This window comes from Typopeltis vanoorti, chromosome 15 (assembly GCF_054136105.1).
Source record: "Typopeltis vanoorti isolate ZY-2024b chromosome 15, IOZ_Tvanoo_1.0, whole genome shotgun sequence".
In the NCBI taxonomy this organism is placed as follows: domain Eukaryota; kingdom Metazoa; phylum Arthropoda; class Arachnida; order Uropygi; family Thelyphonidae; genus Typopeltis; species Typopeltis vanoorti.
This window is the reverse complement of record NC_143563.1, coordinates 65,026,614-65,052,375: the sequence shown is the minus strand read 5'-3', so window position 1 is coordinate 65,052,375 and position 25,762 is coordinate 65,026,614. Positions and strand designations below refer to the sequence as shown.

The 25,762-nt window shown below is 34.7% G+C and overlaps 1 protein-coding gene across 7 annotated transcripts in view; it reads left to right on the top strand.

Moving 5' to 3' along the window:
- LOC150098829 (PHD finger protein 14) overlaps positions 1 to 25,762 on the top strand; it is a 570,499-nt gene that overhangs the window by 381,531 nt on the left and 163,206 nt on the right. For all 7 annotated transcript variants that reach the window (XR_016549471.1, XM_090404762.1, XM_090404761.1 and 4 more), the window contains one exon: positions 16,695 to 16,826. Coding sequence is in view for 6 of the 7 variants with exons in the window: in XM_090404762.1 (XP_090260888.1) it covers positions 16,695 to 16,826 (132 nt within the window). In the remaining variant the exon portion in view is untranslated. The remainder of the gene's footprint in view (positions 1 to 16,694; positions 16,827 to 25,762) is intronic.

Genomic DNA, 25,762 nt, shown 5'->3' with positions numbered 1-25,762 from the left:
TTATTGTTATGTCGTGACACTTCCTTAATTTATACTTTATTGTGTTCTCCTACTTATATCACTTATCTTAGATTGTCACTGTGTAGTGTTATTACTTTAACTATATATTTCTATGGTCTATACATGCGCAAATATCAGAACATTGTACTCTCTTATCTACTGTTAAATCTATCCACACAGTTGGCTGATTCTTAGACTGATTAAGTATATTAAATAAATTAACAAAGGGTAGACTTCTGAATAGAGTCCGATCCTCAGCAATAACGGTCTGGAGTTACCTCCTAATCAGGTTCTGGCAATATTTATTTGATCAAGCTGCACCAGCCAGATCCCTTAGGTTAGAAATTCCTCTTAACCAAGGAGTAACCCTCAGAAAATACTAAGTAAATCAATCTATTAACTACTCTTTCTCTCGATTTTATCTCTCTCTTAAAATGCTTTAGTTTGCAGTCATGGTCTCTGTCATATAATTCTTTCCCGCTCGGATTCAGATATTAGCAAGTGGTGCATTGAATTCAATTCAAGGCAAAACAGGTTAAGATATTCAATACACATTTATTAAATTCCTAAGATCACACATTTACAAGAATATACTCAATTGGAATCCTAAGTTATAAAATTAAACATAGCAACTGTAATTCACACAACATATCCAATCATAGTTTAATTTCACAGCACAAAGTTTTGTTTGCATCTTCTAAATATCCTTACTAGTCTACACATACTCTCAAGACAATCACATTGGTAACTTTATAGATCATTACTCATAACAATTCAAACTACAATTCATTCAATTAATTACTTGAGAAATAGCCCTAAGACTTAAAACACTGCTATCCAATATTCGCTAAAGTCCTTTTCCTACAAGTATAGAATTCTGAAACATGACATCTCTTTTCTTCTATATTACAATATTCCTCTCTTTCTTAACAAAGAATTACAAAATGTTTTAACATTACCATATTTCTGGAAGTATATTCATTCTCTCATCTTATCCTTACTTCGTCCCACGGAATGTCCGGTCTTCTAGACGATTGTCTCACAGGCTAAGCTTGGACTTCATATGCCTTTCTTTCCCATCGTGGACTAGAAACTGCATGGCTCGGACTGATCCACGTGGATATATATGGCGGTCAGTTCCTTCAAGCTTGCTCAGAATGCTGCCGATTATCTCCTCGTCGAATCCTTCCATACGAAATCTCGAACCGATGGCAGCGAATAGCTACACACTATCGACAACGATCCCGAACTTGAACTCTCTCCGACCACACAAAAAAATCCCTAGTAGACTACAGACCTCAAGAAGAAAAAGCCCTTCGAAAGGGGGGCATACCCCTTTTATACCTTCTGCTCTTGGCACCCTCTTTTGCGCATGTGTCATATATTCTATTCACGTCTTCCTGGAGAACATCGAGCGCATTAAGTTCCACACGTAAACAATTTGCCATGGGCTACACAATTCACCCGATGTTTTCGTTAGTGGACTTTGAACTTCTGTTACATGCCTTAACATATATTTTACAAAGAATACCTTTTCCAATATAAATTCTTACAAAAAATTATAAATTCTTACAAAAAAAAAAAATCGTTTACCTTTAAGTAATATTACATAAAATAGTACTAGTATAATGTTCATTAAACAATTTGTATCTTTACCTATGTACAAGCATTTTCATTGTTGTTTAGCTAAAACTTGTTGAATTCTGAATAAATTATTTCTTTAAGGAAATCTTTTCATTCAAGATCCAACAAAGGTTTCCCCTTTCCTAAAAAAAAAAAAAAAAAAAAAAAACCTTTTTTTTTCTATTTCCTATCCCTCAATTCTCTGGGATGAGAGATACTTCACCATTTCGAGACTTAAGTTATCTTCTGGCAGAAGTACATTTGGTGTGTCCTCTCTGTGCTTCACCCCATTTCTTATGTTTCACAATCCTTTGTTTATAGAAATATCCTGTAGTCTTATGGCTGTCTTGCCCCTGTCCTGTTGTATACTGCTCATGTTCTACTATCATGTGCCTTCTTCTAATCTTTTCTTTGATGCGGATATAATTAACCCCTAATACCCCTTGACATATTTCATCCTGACCCTTGCTCGCCATTTCATTATCAATGGTTGCTTTAACTTCTATAATGTCACTCGAACTTGGATGTCTCTTCTCCTCTGGTGGGGAATTCTCATCTGACCCTAGTTGACTGCATACTACATGGTTCTCTTCCTTCTCAGCTTGTTCTGATTTTTTCTTACATTGGGACTCGATGCTGAGTGAGTTCTTTCTATCACCCAAGTAATGTGCTTTCTGTTTCCTTCTGACAACTTTCTTCCTTCCAAGAAAACATATTTCCTCCCTTGCATAGTTACTTGAGAATTTGTATTTCATCAGGAAATCATTTCCAGGTATCAGTGATATGTGTGAGAGAGAGGTCCTTGGCAGGATCAAGAACTCGTGCCAAACACACATATTGTACTCTGGTAATTTTACCTTCAAGCTCACTGACTTGGTAGCGTAGATGGTAGAGGAGGCTGTTCCTGATAATCTAATAGGTCTCCTAAAATATGAAATCCTCCTCCTCATATAGGGTACTAATTTCTTGAAGTAACTTTCTGAAATAATGGAATTTTGGGATCCTGTGTCTACTAATGCTCTAAAATATCTTCCACAAATCCTTCCTTCTACAGATTTTCCAAAAGGCTGCTCTTGAGGTCGTTCACCTCTGCGCCAGGTTAGGTTGGTACACATGTGAGATCTGGATTCTTCATGATCGTTCTTACTGAAGTGCCTTTTACTGCTATAACAATTGCGAGCAAGATGCCCATTCCTATTGCAATTGTAGCATCTGGGAGGTTCCCACCTTTCATATCTTTCAGTGACTCCTTCCAAGGTTGAGGGAGACTCTGCTGTATCCTGAATAGATAATTTTGTCAATTTCTGCATTACAATGTCTAATTTATCAAACAACGGTTGCTGTAATCGTTCAGTCTCCTTATGAATTAGTTCTTTGGTCCTTTCGTCCTGAAGATATGAAGGCTCTGGGTTTCTCATAGAGGCTGTTGTCAGTTGACCAAGCACATCATCAAGGCATTCCATAACAGGCTGCTGTAATCGTTCTACTTCCTGTTTGATTATGGATCGACCCTCGCTCAGATTAAGAAGATTTGTTGACAATTGATTGACTGACTCAACTCTATCTCCCTTGCTTCCTTTCATACTCTTATGTTTGTCCTTCTTTTCACGACTTTCTTTCTCGGTATCTGATTGATTATTAGTGTCTTTCTTCTCTTTAATTAAGTTAATAAATCCTGTAGCAGCTGCGGGACGAATGTCTCCTAGCAGTTGCTCTCTTTCCTTTACCGCTTGGTAACACTGCTCTAAGTTGGTTATCTCTTTTTTGAAAGCTCTCGCTCTCTCAAATGCCTTACCTCTTGCCTAAAATGTTGGAAGATATCCCAATCTAAATGTGGCTTGTCCTCACTTGAGATGTTCAGGGTGCTAGCAAGAGTCAGCAACCTATTGTAAAAATCTGATATATTTTCTTTATCTTTCTGTATCATTCTCTGGAGTTTCCACAAGTTTGGCCCTAAACTCCTTATCTTTGAAAACTGGGAAATTAGAACTTCTTTAAATTTGGAATACTCCAGAGTTTCTTTCAGGATTGTCGATGAATAGAGGAAGATTTTTGCCTTCCCTACTAGCTTACTGCATAGTAGTAGTATAAGAAGTTGAAAATCTAATCTTCTGCCAACTTTTCTCAATTCCTCAACATAGCAAAAGATTGCAATAACATCATCCGTCTCCTCGCCTGAGAATTGTGGGAATACTTGTTGCGAGTTAATGGTTCTGAAGAATTCTGAGTCATTCATCTCAGAGCTTGTTGGTAGAGACATGCTTGCACCTAAGTTCACAAAATTCTTCTCTAAATTAGTCAAACTTTCTCTTAAATTCTAATGTACCTTGATTGCCTGACTTGAATCCAAAACCAACTTACTGTGACTGATCGATTAATTTGTTTTAAGCAATCAAATCACACCCTGTCAGCTGCGCCATTGTTACGTCGTGACAATTCCTTAATTTATACTTTATTGTGTTCTCCTACTTATATCACTTATCTTAGATTGTCACTGTGTAGTGTTATTACTTTAACTATATATTTCTATGGTCTATACACGTGCAAATATCAGAACATTGTACTCTCTTATCTACAGTTAAATCTATCCACACAGTTGGTTGATTCTTAGAATGATTAAGTATATTAAATAAATTAACAAAAGGTAGACGTCTGAATAGAGTCCGATCCTCAACAATAACGGTCTGGAGTTACCTCCTAATCAGGTTCTGGCAATATTTATTTGATCAAGCTGTGCCAGCCAAATCCCTTAGGTTAGAAATTCCTCTTAACCAAGGAGTAACCCTCAGAAAATATACTAAGTAAATCAATCTATTAACTACTCTTTATCTCAATTTTATCTCTCTCTTAAAATGCTTTAGTTTGCAGTCATGGTCTCTGTCATATAATTCTTTCCCGCTCGGATTCAGCTATTAGCAAGCGGTGCATTGGATTCAATTCAAGGCACAAAACAGGTTAAGATATTCGATATACATTTATTAAATTCCTAAGATCACACATTTACAAGAATATACTCAATTGGAATCCTAAGTTATAAAATTAAACATAGCAACTGTAATTCACACAACATATCCAATCATAAGTTAATTTCACAGCACAAAGTTTTGTTTGCATCTTCTAAATATCCTTACTAGTCTACACATACTTTCAAGACAATCACATCGGTAACTTTATAGATCATTACTCATAACAATTCAAACTACAATTCATTCAATTAATTACTTGAGAAATAGCCCTAAGACTTAAAACACTGCTATCCAATATTCGCTAAAGTCCTTTTCCTACAAGTATAGAATTCTGAAACATGACATCTCTTTTCTTCTATATTACAATATTTCTCTCTTTCTTAACAAAGAATTACAAAATGTTTTAACATTACCATATTTCTGGAAGTATATTCATTCTCTCATCTTATCCTTACTTCGTCCCACGGAATGTCCGGTCTTCTAGACGATTGTCTCACAGGCTAAGCTTGGACTTCATAGTTCTGCCTTTCTTTCCCATCGTGGACTAGAAACTGCATGGCTCGGACCGATCCATGTGGATATATATGGCGGTCAGTTCCTTCAAGGTTGCTCAGAATGCTGCTGATTATCTCCTCGTTGAATCCTTCTGTACGACATCTCGAACCGATGGCAGCTGATAGCTACACGCTATCGACAACGATCCCAAACTCTAACTCTCTCCGACCGCACAAGAAAATCCCTAGTAGAGTGCAGACCTCAAGAAGAAAAGCCCCTCGGGGGGGCAAACCCCTTTTATACCTTCTACTCTCGGCACCCTCTTTTGTGCACGTGTCATATATTCTATTCGCATCTTCCTGGACAACATCGAGCACATGCAGTTCCGCACGTAAACAATTTGCCATGGGCTACACAATTCACCTGATGTTTTCGTTAGTGGAATTTGAACTTCTGTTACATGCCTTAACATATATCTTACAAAGAATACCTTTTCCAATATAAATTCTTACAAAAAATTATGACATCTTTTACCTAAGTAATATTACATAAAATAGTACTAGCATAATGTTCATTAAACAATTCGTATCTTTACCTATGTACAAGCATTTTCATTGTTGTTTAGCTAAAACTTGTTGAATTCTGAATAAATTATTTCTTGAAGGAAATCTTTTCATTCAAGATCCAACAGTATCTCACCTCCAGGTCTGGCTCCCATTGATGAGACCTCAGTAAAGGTCGAAACCAGTCTGGGTAGTGACCCTTCCCATAATGCATAGCATTATACATGTCTGCAAGGAGATGTGCTTTGCATTATGGTATACTAAGGCAAGTGATGTGAAGTCATACTACCTTTGCCACTAGTTGCCCCAGTCCTGAAAGATACTTCAGGCACAAACTTTGTTTGCTTACACTTGGGTAATGGATTAAACCAAGTATATAATTTCTTGGTAACTTTAACTTTCCCCAATTGGAGGTAATGTAGCTGCCTTACTTGTGGACAGGTCTTCTGATCCTGTTATCAGATCTAACACTCTTTTACGCTGAGTCCCCTCCATCACATTCTGCTTCAAGTAATATCTCTGAATTCCATTTCCTTCCTGTCATGTGATGTTTTCTTCCTTCCAATCTCTGTTTCCATAGCTGAAGACCCCCCCCATAATAATTACTTGATTGCATTCATTACATCAATATGTTGATATTGCATATCTCCATCTGACTCCTCTTGTTGGCTTCAATTCATCTGCTAACATCATTAGTACCTGCCTCCTTGTTCCACCTACCCTATTCTCCCTGAAAATTCTAAATCCATCACATTCTGTTCCTGTAAGTACATCATCTGCTATTAGCTAAGGCACACTAATGCCTATAACTTTTGGCAATGTTGCACTAACTCCTTCCTCTTGTTCCTGATACTTCTAGCATTAGTATATAGAAACTTTAGCATTCAAAAACAGCTAAAAACAATTGTGGAAGAGAAGCTTATGAAAAACAAGCTGGTTTTTTCAGGCTAAACAAAGGTTGTAAGGATCAGATTTTCACTTTAAGTTGAGAAATCATGGAAACATAACAAAGACCTATATCAAAACACTACAGTTATATGGTGTAAGTAGGATATTATGTCATTCAGTACTTACTCTGTATCTGAAAAGTCAGATAGAATTCTAAAATTTAAAAAATTCTAAAGCAGGTAGAATTAGAGGAGATATAGAAAGTTGATTTGATGTTAATTCAGATGTTAAACAAGGGTGTACACATTATCTCCACTGTTATTCGTCATCTATATGGATCACATTGTGAAGGAAAGTTCAGTATTAAACCTTATATTGAAATTGGAGTGGTTAATATCAGCTCTTTACTTTTAGCAAATGATGTTATACTTCTAAATAAATCCAGTACAGGTTTGCAGGGTTCCCTGACTAAACTGAATAACTTCTGCTATTAATTTGGAATGAAAATCAGCAATAAAAAGACAAAGATAGTAAAAATAGACAGAAACATTGAAAACATGAACCGCATCCTGAATGGAAATCCTGTAGAATAAGAAAAACCTTTCAGCTATTTTGGCGCAATGTTTAGTGAAGATGGCAAATTACATATGCAAGTCGACAACAGAATGAGCAAAGCTAGTATGCTAGGAAGTGAACTAAATTAATTTATATGGAATAAGAGATAAATTAGTCAAAAAACACTCAACTAGTTGTATAAAAGACAGTGTTCAAACCACTTTTAACTTATGGATCTGAGAGCTGGGTTAAAAATAAAACACTTGATCAATGACTGGGGACTACAGATATTGAGATTTTTGAGAAAGATCGAGACAGTGAAGAGATGACGTTAATGGCAGTATCATGTTAAAAATTAGGATATTAGGAAAGGGTATTGTTAGCATATAGGAATGTGTTAGCAGAGCTAATCTCAGGTAGTATGATCACTTAAACAGAATGGAAGAGAGAAGGTTAGCAAAATTAGTGTTGTTTGTAGGAAAAAGACCCAAAGGAAGACCAATATCGAGATGTATTGATACAGTAAAAAGTATCTTAAAAGACAAAAATATAAAATCTGATAAATTTTATATCAGATTTTAGATTTTAGTCTTGACAGATTAATTTAGTGGAATATTGTCGATAGGAAGTTGGTAATGATGTAAATTTTCATGTCATACTGTTATAATATCCTGTACACTCCATCCGTGAGAGTACATATCAGAATTTGATGATGATGATTATATATTGTATGGCACCAATGTGTAATAGAATAATGGTGGCCAAGATGTCTTTGTTAAGAGAATTTAATATGAGAGATTTCATTCAATGCAGCATGCATGAAATTCATGTATTCACTACTAAAGACCACTCACCTTTACAATCCCTTGTCCCATATATCTCTCCGATTCTGCTATTCCCTCTGCATTAGACCATTCACATCTGCTTCCAGATTTCATTCTTATAATATATCTTGTTGTTCCTCCCCTTACCTCAACTCACACTGTCTCATTTTCCCTCTCTATTTGCCCTTTTCTCACATTCTCATCTGTCACATTTCTCTCTGCTTTGTTACTGGCCAATATATAATCTAACTGTATTTTATTTCATAATGAGTGATTCTGAGAAATATGGTGAGAACTGCTGCTCAGAATAATGCAATTTCTTATGTGAATAGCTTATGCTGCTAGATATAGGATATAAGCTATTCACATAAGAAAAAAATGATACTTCATATATATGACAGGTAAGATGTGAAGAATTCTAAAAACTTTAAAAATAATGAAATACACCACTAGATTTTTTTGCTTGGATATTGGGAATACTGACAATTGTGAAGTTACTTTCAATAAATGTAAAGCTTGTAAATCTAATAGAATTAAGAAGTTTTGTGCTTTCCAATAATCAGTCTATTCTAGCATTACTAAGTTCGGCATTTAAATATAAAATTATAGGTGATAAATTGGCACATTATTATTATTATTATATGGGTATCTCCATGGATTTAGGAGACTCATTGCAAGGGACTCGCACTAACCTTTATACGTACAGTACCTATTACAACTCTCCTTTAACTCATTCACTGTCAGGGCATTCACAGCTAATTTTGGTAGTCCATTCCACTTTTATTCACCACTCTCCAAGCAAAAAATCTAGTTCGCACACTTAATAACCACACTCATACAAAACTCAGTTGGGTGACCCCTTGCTCTCTCTCTCTCTCTTCAACATGTATTGAAATATTTCTTTATATCAATCTTAAAGAATCTCTATAATAACTTATAAGTTTCTATAATCATGTTCCCTCCTTTCCACTTAACAACTAAACTTTGCAATACCTTCACTCATACACCTTCAGCCAGTCCTCAGGGAGCATTCCACAGACCTGTTACCAGCTAGATCACTCATCTTGGAATCATCTCCACCACCTCTTGATCCCCAAGAAACTAAGGTGACCAAATCTGTGCACAGTAGTCAAGATGCAGCTTTATTTGTTAGTGTATTTTTTCAACATCCAAGTAATCCTTTGAGTTATTTTGTCAAGTTTGCAATATGCTGTCTAAAATTCAACTGTCCACCATCATTCCAAAGTCCCTAGCCTCATCAATTTCCTGCAATCCAATACTATCAATGTGATATACAGTATGTAACCTTTTTACCCAAAGTGCATAACCTTGCATTTTGCTACATTAAATGGACAACCATTATCCTTTGTCCACAATGCTAATTTATTTAAATCATTCCATGGGATATCTACATCACTTTTATCAACTATTGCCCTTCCCAGTTTTGCATCATCAGCAAACAACTGAATATCTCCACATAAATATACATTATTTAGTGAGGGATATTCAGTTGTTTGCTGATTTGCATTAATTTACAAATTAAAGAATAGTGGCCTTAGTGTGGAGCTCTGAGGTACCCCACTAGTCTTCTTCATTTTTCTCCACTCTACTGTCTGGTGTCTGTCTATATCTGCTACCCATCCATGCCACCAGCTTCATATCCATGAAAATATATTACAAGTTTAAAACAAATGGGAACATTTGCTCCAATTTTTGTAACAGTTTTCTCATGTAGTATTCTGCCACATACCTTTGTAAAGTCTAGCAGTATCATGGCATATCCATTTCCCTTATCTAATTTTGCTGTCACTCTATTATAAAATATGAGTAAATTATTAAGGCAGGCCCTACCTTTTACACAGCCACTACCCACCATAAAGTATTATATTCCTATCCATTTATCCATTGCTAGATTTTATCTTTAACCAACTTTTCCAATACTTTAATGACCTCTCCTGAGATATTAATTTATCTATAATTTGCTACTTCTGTCATAGAGGTTCCTTTGTGTAATAGAACTGTCTTACTCTTTTGACATTTCTTTGGAATTTTGCCAGAGCTAAGACTTAGATTAAACTACTTCATCAGAGGCACTGCTAAATCTCATCCACATTCATGTTAACACGAGCTGACATACCACTTAGTCCCTCTACTTCTATAATCACATTGATATTTTTTAATATGCTGAGCATATTAAAAAATATCAATGTGATTATACTTTTCATCTACTTCAGTTCTCACATCAGCATCTGTAAAAGCTCCACCTGACTGATACACACTTGCAGAGTGGTCACTCAGCAACTCAACTATTTCTTTTGCTTCTATCACCTGCCTGCCATCAGTATTGATTAAAGTTATCCTTCTGTAATCATTTTCTTCTTACTTGTGGCAAAACACCTCTTTTAGTTTTACGTTGGCCTTTTTTACCATACTAGTCACTCTTTTTGCTTGCACTGCTCATAAGTATGCCGATCACGTTTTCTTTATATTTCCATTGTAATGTTGTCTTTTTTCTTTTTTTGCAGCTCCTGCTTTATATCTCAACTCATCCACTTAACCCCACTTGGTTTATATTCCTAACCATAGGTATGCATTGGGATACTGCTTCTCTCAAACAATCCCTGACCATTTCCCATGCACTACTGACATTCTTTCTTTGTAGCTTCTTAAGTCATGGCTCTGCTCAACACTGCATCCTCCTAAATCTGTCATAAATAATAGCTTTATAGTTCAATATAATTAAAGAAGAAAAAAGAAAAGACTATATGATTATAATGGGAGATTGGAATGGAGTTGTAGGAGAAGAAGAGGATGGGAGTGTAGGAAGATATGGACTAGGTAATAGAAATGAGAGAGGAGAAAGGTTAGTGGAATTCTGTAAAGAAAATAAGCCAATAATTACAAATACTTGGTTTAAAAAATCTAAGAGAAGACTATACACAACGAAAAAACCAGGAGATATGGAAAGGTATCAAATTGATTACTTAATAGTAAAGCAAAGCTACAAGAATAGTTTAAAAAATGCATGCACATATCCTGGAGCTGATATTTACTCTGACTACAACCTACTATTCATAGAAATAAATGTGAAACTAAAGAAAATAAAAGAAGCTATGAAAAGGGAAAAATGGAACTTAGAGAAATTAAAAAATACGAAGGACTTTGGAAATAGACTGGAGAAAAAATTAGAGGAAACAAATTTTGTCAAAACTGAAGATCCAGAAAAGAAATGGGAACAAGTTAAAGAGAAAATAAAGAGGATTGTAGAAGAAGAAATTGGATATGTAAGAGCTAAAAGAATAAAAAAACCTTGGATAACTAATGAGATGATTTCTCTAATAGAAGAAAATGGAAAAATAAAGACACCCCAGAAGGGAAAATACAATATAGAACCCTGAATGATAGATTGAGAAGGGAAGTAGAGAAGATTGACTTAATAAACAATGTGAAGAAATGGAAAATTATGAGAGAGAGTGGGAAGGTATGATCTTTTATATGAAAAAAGCAAGAAGCATGAATCGCAAGAGAAATGGAATTCAAGCTAGAGGTATAGAAAATAAGAATGGAGAAATCATAACCGAAGAAGATAAAATCCTAATGAGATGGAAGGAATACATCTATATGACAAGGAAAATAGACCAAATGAGTTGCCATTAGAAGATATAAAGAAGGTAAATGAATATAATAAATTTAGTTTAATCCTTTATCCAAGTGTGTGCAAACAAAGTTTGTGCCTGAAAGTATCTTCAGGACTGAGGTAAGGTGGAACAACACTGGGCGACTCCTTGCAAAGGTGGAGCAAGCTACCAACACTTCTATCTCAGTATCTCCCATAATGCAAAACACATCTCCTTGCGGATATGTATAATGTTATGCATTAAATGGGAAGGGTAATTTAATAAAAAGGTGGCACACTGTTTGGCAGCTCCTATAGGAGGAGATGACTTTTGCTGATGCTTCTGCCTTGGTATCTCCACTTGGGCCTAGCTCCCACTGAAGAGACCTCAATAAAGGTCGAAACTAGTCTGGGCAGTGGCTCTTCCCATTTAATGCATAACATTATACATATCTGCAAGGAGATGTGTTTTGCATTATGGGAGATACTGGGATAGAAGTGTTGGTAGCTTGCTCCACCTTTGCAAGGAGTAGCCCGGTGTTGTACCACCTTACCTCAGTCCTGAAGATACTTTCAGGCGCAAACTTTGTTTGCACACACTTGGATAAAGGATTAAACTAAATTTATTATAGTCTGACCAAGTGAAAAATAAACTTTCATCATCAAGGTAAATGAAGATGATCTAGGCAGAGAGATTTTGAAGACAGAAGTAGAAATGGCCATTAAAGAACTAAAATGTGGAAAGGCAGAAGGAATAGATGAAATACCTGCAGAATTCCTGAAACAACTTCAGAAGAAAGGAACTGAAGAAATAACCAAAATAATAAATTTAATTTATAACAAAGGAGAACTACCAAAAGATTTTATGACCTTAATATTTATACCTATACCACAGAAAAGTAATGCAGTGAACTGCAAGGATTTTAGAACAATAAGCCTCATTTCCCATACAACAAAAATACTTATGAGAATCTTAACATGAAGAATTGCATCTAAAGTGGAAGAATTTCTTGGAGAAGATCAGTTTGGTTTCAGGAAGGGTAGGGGAAAAAGAGATGCGATTGGATTGTTAAGAATAGTAAGTGAAATCTAGAAGTGAATAAAGCATCTGTTATATAGATTTTGAGAAAGCTCTTTTGACTGTGTAAAATGGGATAAGATGGCAGAAGTAATGGAAAAGATTGGTATAGATTGGAAAGACAGAAGGCTAATTATCTAACTATATATGGAACAAACTGCCATGGTGAGAGACATATATGGTACAACAGAACCAGGTATCATTGGACGAGGAGTAAGACAAGGCTGTTCTCTGTCACCAATTTTGTTCAACGTGTATTCTGAAGCAATGCTAAAAGAAGCAGTGGAGAATTCGTAAGAAGGAATAAAGATTGGAGGTAGACAGATATATGCAATAAGATATGCAGATGACAAGGCATTACTATCAAACACTGAAACAGGACTACAACATCTGTTGAATAGATTACTGGAATCCTGTATCAATTATGGAATGAAAATTAGCATCAGAAAAACAAAGGTGATGAAAATAGCAAGGAAAGAGGCAAATATGGATATCAGAATAAATGGGGAAAAATTGAATCAAGTAAAGACATTTAAATATATAGGAAGTGTTATTAGCAGTGATGGAAGATGTAAGCAAGAATGGCAATGGGAAGAGATACCTTTAACTTCCCAACCGGCTGGTGTGGATGATATAGTCAGCTCTCCCTAGCTTTTTTCATGGATCAAAACTTCATCGGCATTCTACCTTTTTTCATGCCATTACCTTCCTCTGCCGTTAATCTCGTTACGGCTATTCTATAGCCATTAGTGGATTAACTGTTGCTGAGTGATCTTTGTGTCCCCCCTGTCTTTACGTCTATTGTGTTGCTTAGAATGTCATTTACTGTCCTAAGATATTTGACCTTTCTTGCCTCTAAAATGATTTATTGTGTCTCTTCCCAAAAATTGAAACGAATTTCACATATGTGAAAAAAAACAATCCTGAAATGACCATTGATCAGCTTTTGCAATGAATCTATTTAGTGATAGTAAATTTGGTGTATTTTATTCTACATATCAGTGCACTGGAAGAGTTGCACTGATTGTTCTTTCACTTTACGTATAATAATTGAATAATTTTTTTTCGAATTTCAGAATTTTCAAATGTTTGCTTTGAAAATATTATGTCAAATATTTATATTTTTAAATAATATTTATTGAAATAAATATGTCCTTTTGCTTTCGTTTCTAACCAAATAGCATTATATGGATCATGACATTTCAGTTTTAGAAACGATTTTTTGTTATTCATAAAGACAAAATAAAAAAAAAATGTTAAAATGCTAAATTGCATTACTCGGTGTCCGATTGTGTCTTTTTGGTATCAAAAATTTATATCCAATGATATTTTAGCAGTGATTCTTCGCCTTCGTCTTTTATTTATTTATTTATTTATTTGTAATATGCATATTACAATAATATCTAATGCATATCTTCGTAGATATGTTGAAAATATGTGAAAAATATCATATACGGAATGATTCAAAATTTTTGCTCATTTTGAAGATTTTCTAATGCTTCCCCCCCCCACCTTATCCTCTCTGAATGGAACTGAATTGCATTGCATAACTACTCTAAATTTCTATACAAGTTTGAAAGCTTTTCTAGACATCATTCAAAATCAATTACTTCATTTTACCATTTTGACAAAAGATATACGGCAATCAGATTGTACCGTGAAGCTTCTAATTCTGTTCTGTTTATTTGCAATCTAAAACCAGCTGTTCTACTGCCTGCTGAAATTATGTGAAATTTTAGAAATAATATGCTATATTTTCACCATGCAAAATTGTTTATATGCATACCACACAAAAGAAAGTTCAGTAGTATTATTTTTTTGTTTGTTTTTCTTTAAAAAAATCTAAATATTACTTCTGCTGCTGGAAGCTATTTCTGAAATAATCTACGTCTTGTAAATACTTGGTAATATCCTCTTAGCTGGAGGAAAAGTTGAAGGCTTATTATTCTCAGTGCTATTGGGAAGAAAGGGGAGAACACTAAAATGCCTCAGGCTGTAGTGCAGAATATGTCAAGAATGTCTTGTTTCCTTTTTGATTGTTGATTACCGATATCCTAACAGAAATACTGACATTTCGTTTACATGCTTATACATTATTTGTGGCAAAATAATTGCTTAATTTATAATGATCAGTTTCACTTTTATTATCAAAAATTAGAAATTAAATCATACAATTATCTTGAAAAAGAGGATTTGAATTATTTTCAAAGAAAAGGTGCATATGCGTTTCATAATCTTCTTTTTTTTTGGGAGGGGGGGGGGTATAGACCTAATCAGTCTGTGGATATTTCAGATAATTTATTTCATAAATCGTTTGCAAGACAGCTGGTACAAACGTAAATCACTTGGGGAACATACCCATTCATTTTAGTGTAATATAGTAGCAAAGATATCAGTTACTTTAGATATGTAATCTAGAAGAAAATGTTATGTCTGCTGAGATTAGAATCTTACGTGAATAATTTTTCTGACATGATTTCTCTACTCGTTATAATGTAACCAATTTCCAGATTTTTTCCCTCATGCAGACTCCATGTTATATGCAGTGATTTCTTCTTTGTACTACAAGAAAAAAAAATCAGATAACAGAAGAAAAATATGTAGTATTTTCTTTTCCACTGGCTGAATTTACAATGTTCTTTCTTTATGTTTTGAAGAGAAAGTGCAAATGACTTTTTTCTTACTATTTTTGCCATTATAACATCTCATATAATTATAAGAGTGACATTTTACCGTTTTTCTCCCACACGAGAAACAGAAATAAGGTAGTAATAATATTGTTGATTATGTCAAACTTCATTGTAGCAGAAATTTTTATTACAAAACTTTGTAATATATATATATATATATATATCTCCGAAACAAGAAATTTGGAACCCATATCACATCAATGTTGAGTGTTGGCAAGGTGAAAATGTTCCCGTTATTATTTATATATTTCATTTATTAACTAGGGGGGCTATGCCCAACCCCCCGTGTTCCAGTCTGGTAGGCCAGTTCTCCTTCAATTGTGATAACTCGAAAGGGGGTTCCACCCCTGAATTCTGATGACTCGACACTCAGGGTAGCCCCTGAGTTTCAAAACGTTTTGAAAAACATGACATAAAAAGGCTTATCATTTTATATATATATAGGGTAGATTTTATTTCATTATTTTTTATTGTTTTGGTGAAATACTTTAATATAGGTTCCTCTTATATTTTATTCCTTCGAAAATATCATTCTTTGTCATAAAAATAACTTAAAAATTCGCCTTCAAGATGAAAAGGAAACAGTTCATTCAGGTATCCCTCTATCAATATTTGTAGTCCAAAAGGACTGTTTTGAAAACAAACATTTTTTATTTCATACTGTTCAGAATTTAAAATTCTTGAACAGTGTGGAACACCTTGAAGCAAGGGTAAACACACAAAGCAGTTTTACACTCAGGACAGCAGATTTTTGTTTCCTTTCTGATATTTTTTTATTACATACATAACATTTGCATGCAGGTTTTTTTTTATTAGCCGTTGGTGGTAGATTTTCGGGAAAATGGTTGGAGTTAGCAGTGTTCAACCTCAGATGTCTGGCAGGATTTCCTGTTTTTCTGCTTGCTGAAGAAGGCACATGCACACTTTGTGTGCATGCAGCAATGCTTTTGCAATTTCTATTCTGTATTCTACATATGTTATGGTAGACAAACATTTTTTCTTGTGCAGGAGGAAACTGTTCCAAATAACAAAATCTAATACATGTCTAATACAAAATCTAATAATAGAATAATCTAGATTTTTCTTGAACTAAATTTCCTTTTCAGTGAAATGCAATTGGGTATAAGGCTCTGCTGATAATGTTCTTGGCATATTCAGAAAATCCTACTAATTCCATTCCAATCTTTTTATTTTTACGTTATTAGAAGACATGAAAAATTCTGTAATGAAAATTTGGCTTAAATAAATTGCATTTAATTAGCATTTAAAGAAAAGTTTTTAATTTTGAATTTTGCACTGTAATACAGATTGAGAGTAAATTGTTAGAAGAATATTCCCTTTTAATGTTTTGATAAATTTGTATATATATATATATATAATATATATTTTATAATAGATGTGGAATATGTCATAAATCCCACGATCAACATCAGTTAGCCAAGTGCGACAGTTGCCAGTTACATTACCATCTTGCTTGCTTAGATCCTCCCCTAACACGCATGCCAAAAAAGACAAAGTCTCAGGGATGGTGAGTAATTTAAAATTCATTACAGTAATCTAATAAATCATTATTAATTTCATATCAAATTAGTGTTTAATAAAATTGTAAAGATAACTAGAACAGCAATTATAAATATTGAATATAATACATCTTACCAAATGTACATCTCTGTTTTTTTACTGAACATCAAATAATATGATATGCCTCATACAACATTGTTAACAACCTGGCCATAGTATATACCAGACCTGGACAACTTGATTGTCTTTGAGGGTCAAACTGTTTTTTCCTTCCTTTCTAATTTTATGTTATTTATTTATTTTTTTTTATTGAATATCCAATCTATTACTTGATATAATTTCTCGTGCTTGCTTTCACCCCTTTTGTTCTATGACCACTACTTAAATTGCTTGCATGTACAAAACTTGGCAGACAAAGAAATTGCCCCCCCCCCCCCTGGATAGAGCCAATTTTCTTTGATACAAATTTGGAATTAACTTCATGTCAGAATTTGAAAAAATGTGTTTGCTAAAGCTGCGCCATCCAAATTCTTAGACAAGAGAATCCTCCTTGTCAGAGAGTTAACACTCAGAATGACACTATTCGATGATCAAACAATTAAAATTCCCAATTACAAAAACTTGTATATTTTTACTCTTACTTCAGTCATAGCTATCCCCAAATTTTAACTCGCACTGGTTCTATTTTTATGAGTGGTGCATTGAGTTTACAGATCAGGCAATTTGTTAGGTAAGAAGAAGAAAGTTTTATTCATTACTCTAATACGATATACAAATATCAAGATCACTTAACAAAACTGAATCTCTCCTACAAATTCAAATTGTTTAACCAGACATAACCTTAATACTCCTAGTCTTAAACAATGTGAGACAATTTCTACAACTAGTTAAACTTCTATCTTCATCCTATTCAACTAACATTCCTGTACAAGCATTTATCTTATTTTAGATTCAAGAACTATCAGGCTATAACATACTTTAGCAATTCAATACCACACTGTACGTGAATTCTTACTCAGAGCTAAGACAATCTACTAGTTATTTAGATACTAAAGTTTCATTTTTGTAAGTCCAGTCACTGGGCATATCCACACATTATTGCATACTAACTGTTTCTTGCATACAAAGGAATTGAAAAGTTTCTACATTACCGAGCATCAGGATCTCTCTTGCTTTTTCTCTCTACCGAAAAAATTCACACTGCCTGTTACCCTCTCTTACAGTTGGCTGTCTTCAAGTAGAACAAACTAGTGATTACGATCACGAATCACCTTTTCCGATGTGGGCGAAGCTGCTCTGCTGGGTTCGGTCCACATGGTTTTGCATGTTCATCGGTTTGCACTGGCTTTTCCGCTGTACCGATGATTACCTGCACTGGATCGCTATCTGGCCGAATGGCTGCCACTGGACATCGTTCTTTTCAACCGCTCTCACGCACCTTCTCTTGGAATGGCTGGAACAGGAATCCCAAACAAAAGAAAAGCCCCGAGTTGGCGTCACCAAGTTTTGCGTCACTCTTTTCCGGCCGGCACCTAAATTTCTTGCACCCGGTTCCGTTCTCTCCTCGTTGCTTTCTCCACGCACGCAACTTGGACCTTGCTTACGTGACTGCCTGGGGTCATTTCTTTAAGCCGATTATCTCGTTGTATACTTAGATCTAACTTTCTCATGTTAACATAATTTTCACAAAAATTTCAACTCTTAAGGTTTTACAAGAACACTTAGCATTATATCACATAGGAGAATTTACAAATTAAATGACTCTTTCGTTATTTCTTATCAACCATTTCACTTATACCTATATACAAGCATTTTCTCTGGGAATTTTTGTAACTGTTAAATCTGAATGAAATATTTTACAATATAATAAACCTTTCATTCAAGATTTAACAAAACCCAACTTGGACCACCTGACCAAGGGCCAGATCACTTCGGACCTAGCATCTTAGACCAGTCCACTGCAGCTAAACTTAAGTAAATTTGTTAGTAGGTCTACAGTAAATACTAATTAATATGCATATTTAAATTTTTTAGAGAGTTACAATTAAAATTATAATCAAAATTATTTACAAACATATATAGCTGCAAAATTTCTCAATAAAAACCACTTAAACATAAACACAAAGTTTACTAATAATTTCGCTGAGAATATCACACTTATTCTCAGTGAAATATCAGTGGCTGAATGTCACATTGTGACATTCTGAATGTCACAATGTGACATATTGCATTTCTTTGTTGCCACTATTTTATCAAAGTTTGGTGTCATATTTGAAGTGGCCGTTCTTAATATGGCTTCTAAATTGATATCACTTAAAGATGAATGCTGTTTGGTTTTGTTCAAGTTCATGACTGAAAATGTTTGTTCACAAATATATGTGCTCCCAAACATACAAAATACTTGGTAGGTAGTATCAAACAAACTTTTAAATTTATTCTGATCCAGAATAGAATAAAACTCTTGTAAAGTACTCTCCCTATGCTTGACCCGATAGTTTTCAGAACACTGGAGATTAATAACTTCCATCTGGAGTTTGACAGGTAAATTTCCTGCTTCGACAGAAAATGGATCCTCAGTCACTTTTATGTGGACTTCGTCTTCATTACTCAGTGGCATTCTTTTCTGAAACTCCTCACTTAGAAGAGATATGTGCCTCTTATATTTCCCACCCACCATTGAATGATATTCTGATGGAATATTCTTTCGACAAGTTAAGAAATATGACATATCCACCTTAACAAGTTGATTTTCAAACAAACTTAATTTCATTTTGAATGCCTTTATAAGAGACATTAACTGAAAAACAAACTTATTTTTTCCTTAGCTGTAAGCTAAGGTCATTCAAGTGACCCAAAATGTCACACAAGAAAAATAAATCTCGATTCCATTATTTCTGGGAATTTTTCCATATCTTCTTGAGATTCCAAAAATTCAACTAGTTCATTTTTTAGAGCGACAAAGCGTGACAGAACTTTACCGTGGCTCAATCAACGTACATCAGTGTGGTATGGTAGATCCCCGTACATCATTTTCTTCTAGAAACGCCTGAAACATTCTGTGTTTCAAACCCCGAGCTCAAACATAGTTGACCAGAGCAAATACTACTTTAATCACATGATCAAACTGCAAAACCTTTGAACATAATAACACCTGCTGATGAATTTGGCAGTGTAATTTTGTCAATGGTTTACCTGCATACTGTTCAATAAATGTTACAGCACCAACATTTTCTCCACATATCAGTGCAAACTGTACTAAATTCTTGAAATTTAAGGATAGTTTTTCGGTTGTTCTTCCTTTCATTGAACACAAACCAGCAAGCTCCTCTGTCACCTCAAAATTCTTATTAACGCCTCTTACATATATTAAAAGCTGTGCAGTATCTTTCACGTCAGTACTTTCATCCATACAAGCAAATAATAGACAAATTCACTAGCCGATTTTTGCAGGTTATCTTTAAGATCCTCGGCAATATCAGCCACCCTGCGCTGAACAGTCATATGGGACAAACTGATATTTTCAAAATTATTTGTCTTATCAGGACACAATTCGCGGAAACGGCAATCATCAGACACTTTTTTTATTGACTCTCCCTTAGTAAATGATTTGCCAGCACAAACTATTTCTTATGATATTTTTAAGCTTACCTTTGTGGCAACTTCATTTGCAGATGTCACTTTTTTAAAGGCTTGTTGCTCACCACTAAGGACTTTCAATAACTTTGCTGCTTTTATTTGCTTTTCACTTGCATCCAACTTGCCAAGGTTAGGATGATTCGATTCAAAATTACGTCTCAGATTGTATTCTTTCGGCACAGCGATGGATTCCCAGCAAACAATGCACACTATTTTGTCCTTAAACAACGTAAAAAAAAAAATTGTTTGTCCACTCAGGGTTAAATGCTCGATGCTCCGAATCTATTTTACGCTTTTTACTTAAGCTCATTGTGTCGAGATTGACAATATTAATTACAAAAAACTAATGATGAAAAACTCACAATAATGCAGGTTATAACAGTTATGTAATGTATTGCTCCAGCTACAACCAACCACTACACTGCCAAAACCAGTTAAGGTATGGCCAACTTTGTTTAATACAATTCATTCTCGTTCGTAGACATCAAGTCGTTATCATGGAGATGTAACTTTGAATTTCCTCACAGCAACACTAGCGCTAACAAAACCTCGAAGCGATTGTAATAATTTGTTATTAAATACGACAGTGGGAATAACTCCAAATGCAATTTATTGTCGAGTTGAAAGAAACATGATTGTGACATTAATCGCATGAAAGTAAACATGCAGAGTCTTAGTAAAAATTTATCGTCTAATTTCATATTCCCCTGTATGATTAAATAATTCAATCAGGCAGACGGACCAAAATAAATAGCATTGCAGGTCGTATGTTGTGCAGGCCTGGTATATACAGTATATTGAACTTGTTTAACAAAATGCACCCAAATTTATTGAGGTTTAGAAAGAAATTTCTCTGAGGCAGATTCCAGGAATAGTTTTCCATGTTTGTATTTGTTGTGGTAGTGGCCATTTTCCAGTATATTCTGTGGTGGGTGTCCAAAGCATGATCACAGGTCCAGAGTGGCCATAATGGTGGAATCAGATTCAGTCTATGTGTTCACAAATTTCAATATCGGCTGTCCTGCCTTGGCCATAGTAAGGCAGTTTGAAATTGCAAGGGACCTGATAAACACCTGGCAGGTCTAGGGAGTGTGGCTAGCCATTGGTGGAGTGGTTAAAGGGGGCCAATTTTTTATGTGGTCTGTAAGTGATTATAAGGTTGTATTTCTTTAGAATTTTTGTTAATTTTTTGGATGTGCCCCAGATATATGGAATGGTGATAGATTTTGTGTAATCTCTGTTCTGAAAGGGGCATGTTGAGGCAGGGGGCTGAGTCAAGAGCTTATTTTTCAAAATGTTCCATGTAAAAATTGGCAAGTAGGGGAAAAAGATATGTGATGTATACATAAAAAAATGCAATGATATAACTGAAGGAATGTTGCGATATTAATTATTCATTAGTTTAAAAAAAAAAATTGTGATGTGTGATTTGAATAAGGCTTTCCCGTATCTGAGATAGAGAGAGAGAGAGAGGCAGTCATTCCAATTTCAGTTCGAATGGTGAAGTGAACCTTCAGCACTTTCTTTAAATGAATAATCAAATTTATACCAACATCAATGAAGTAAATAGAGAGAGAGAGAGAGAGAGAGAGAGAGGCAGTCATTCCAATTTCAGTTCGAATGGTGAAGTGAACCTTCAGCACTTTCTTTAAATGAATAATCAAATTTATACCAACATCAATGAAGTAGATACAGACCACAATATCCTATGTGTTTCACACCATAGGATATTGTGGTCTGTATCTATTCCACGTTGTGCCAAGCCAGATTTCTCAGATTTACTATTGCTAATATAACATTGGTGTATTCTCTTTTGTACTGGCTTTTTGGTCTGAAGTAAGAACAATGACAGTCACAAGAAACTTGGTAGATACCAGAGAGAGCCAGAGGAGAATGTTTTTTATCTTTAGAAGATGGAAACCATGATGTTAATTTATTGATAGGAAAAAAGTAACCACTAAATTGTATTTCTTAAGAATTCTGGAAATAGGTCTCAAATGGAAATGTAAGGGATTGGAACTCGATGCACAGTTTCTTTGTTATTGGAGCTAGGATTATAGGAATTAAAAAGCTTCTATGTGGTTCTTTCCAAGTTAAACAAGGTCCCCCACTGTTTTGTCAAGGAACCAGGATGAATGATGAAAAGTCAGCTACTGGAACAAACTCATTGTCAGAACTGAAGATAGGAGCCATCAACATAAGGAGTAAAAATGTAAAGGAAATCCAACTTGTGGAAGAACTGGAAAAGTAGCACATGGTCATCATTGACATTACTGAGACAAAGAAGACAAAAACAGGTGAGATCTTACTAAACAATTAACTATAGGATGTTATATTTGGGCAGTAACAATCAAGGAAAGGAAGCAGTAGCAATAGCATTCAACAACAAACATAAAGAAAAAGAAGCTTAAATATGGAGGTATAAGATGGAATGCACATCATCTCAGCTTTTATTCATCATCATCTTAGCCGGTGTGGTTAGCATATCTGCTCTCCAGCCTAAATCTGCAGGTTTGAATCCCGCCATGGGCATGATTGTTTGTGATTGTCTGTGAAAATATTGGTGGTCGTGGTGGACAGTAGATGACTTTGATTTAGATGATGATGGTGGTGGTGGTAGTTGCAGTTTGTTGTAGTTGGTGGATTTGAGTGGTGGAGATGGAGAGTTATAGAGTAGGTGCCCTCCCTTGATGAGTCTTTGGACTCCCTGGAGGTGTCACGTAATAATAATAATAATAATAATAATCTATATGGGTCACATTATGAAAGAAAGTGGCATTAAACCTGATATTAGAATTGGAGATATCAAACTTAGCTCTTTACTATATGTAGATGATGGTATACTCCTAAACACATCCAGGGAAAGTCTTCAGGATTCTCTAACTAAATTGAATAGCAATTGTAACAAATTTGATATGAAAAGCAGAAACATAGAAAACTTCAGATGCATTCTCAATGGGAGAACCTATATAGAACAAGTAAAATATTTCATCTATATGCATGCAGTTTTGAGTGAAATGGAAAATTAAATTTGGAAATAGAACAACAGAATAAGCAAAGCTGGTATAGTGGGCAGCAAGCTGAATAAATTTATATGGAATAAGAGAAATTAGCCAAAATTCTAAACTAGCAGTATACAAGACAGTATTCAAACCAGTTTTAAGTTATTGATCTGAGAGTTGGGTTAGAAATAATGCACTTGATGAAAGATTAGAGACCACAGATGTGAAAATATCTGTTTTCTCTAATCAGGGGAAGACTTTGATAAGAATATAGAAGATAAATACCATACAGGTGACAAAATGTTCTGGAGGCTATTGAAACAGCTTAGAAATGAAAAATAGGGTACTGTAAAAAGAATCAAAGGCGATAATGGTGACATGAAAACTGAAGATATTCTAGATGTCTTGGGTAATTACTTTGAAAGACTTAAGTGAAATAAACAGTGACAGAACAGTAGAAAATTTTCAGTCTGAATGCAGACAGGAATATATAATGATACTTGAGGTAGGACAAAGCCAGCAATTTTGAGAAAAATTGGGACCTGAACAAATTGCATTGATGGTAAAATCATATTAAAAAAGATGACAGGAAAATATACCCCTGAGGAAGCCCACAATTCTGGGGTGGATTGACTCAGTCAGAGGTGCGTTAGAAGACTGAAGTGTTAAATATGACAGTATTAGAGTGCTGACAAATAATAGAATAATTTGAGGAATACTCTTGATAGGAGATTAATAATAATATAAACCCTATGAAGGTACATATCAAGAAATTGATGATGGCAATGATGATGATTTTTAGAATATAGGTTGAATATGGGGGCAGCTTCATTATCATATAAGTTATTTTTATATTAATGAAGGAACTATTTTCATCTAGCTATTCCTCTGTCATTTTCTTTGTTTCCCACTATTTCCTGTGTTTATGTATGGTTCCTGCTGTATTGTTTTGTCAGCAGTGTATGATATATCATCACCATTTCTCCTTTTCCTACTAATTGTGATATCGACAATAAAAACTTGTGTTAATAGAAGTTATGATAATGAACGAAGCTGGTACTTATGATCTTGAAATTGAGAGCCTGGTCTTAAAGCAAATTCTAATTTTGGTATGGTACATCAGATGTTTGTTTCTTAGAAAATCCAGATACATTAGTTAACGAGAAATAAGTTTGTTACATTATCTTTTGGTTTTCAAAAAGTTATAGCCAATTATTTTTCTTTAGCACCATTGAGCCAGCTTTACTTTATAAGATGTGTAGCAACAATCCCTTTTTTTTAAACTTAAGTCCCCCATTTTACACATAACTAATGAAAGTGTGCAGTCCTCACTGTATGACTGATGATGTGTTACAGATTAACACTGAACCATATGCATAACATAAACGAATCCATACTCATTTTATATAATCAAACAACTTAATTATAACATAATAATAAATGTGTTGTGCCATCATTTTATTTGTGGTTTAAGCCAATAAGAATACAATTTGGTTGTCTAAATTCCAAAGTTTTAAACCGAATAAAAGTTGAGCAGCTCTCAGATGTGAACTGTAGACTAAAATACACGAAGATTATTCAAGAAAAAATGAAAGAGTTAGAGAACAGGAACCAAACCTTGGAGATTCAGTTTCTTCAGCCCCGAAGGAAACATTGATTCAGCCAGAGAGGCATATGGTAAAGTTATCTGCAAGGATAAAAAAATCAGAACTCCATGGTGGACACAGGAAGTTAAAGAGGCAGTGAAGGAAAAGAAGAAAGTATATCAAAAGTTCCTGGCAAATAAGTCAGCTTGTGCTCTTAGAGTTTTACACAGTGTTTAGCTTTCTTTCATTTGTCTCTGTATTCTCTAAGAGCAAAATGTTCATTGGATTTTATTGGTATAGATGAGAACACAGATTGATAAGAAAATAACTATTTATTAACTTAAACGCTAATATTTCGCTGGTATTATATCCAGCATTTGGTCTTAGGATGACTGTCTCCCAAATCTTTGGCAGATTTATACAGCCATACTTGTTGAGGTTTGGAGTATGTTTCAGGGCTTCTGTTGATTCCAGGAACAACCTCTCTGACTTGTAAGAGCTTCTGTGCAGTACTTTTGTTTCTTTCCAATTGATCCTGTGTGCAGGGGGTATCCAAAGCAAGGTCTGCCAGACCCAACTTGCCATAGCGAAAGTGCTGGGTATATTTTTTGTGTTCACCGAGGTGGATATTCACAGTTCTTCCATCTGTCCACTTCATAGACTCCTGGATGCGATAAAGGAGAAAATCTGGCCTTAGGTGAATGGATGAGAGTTGTCAA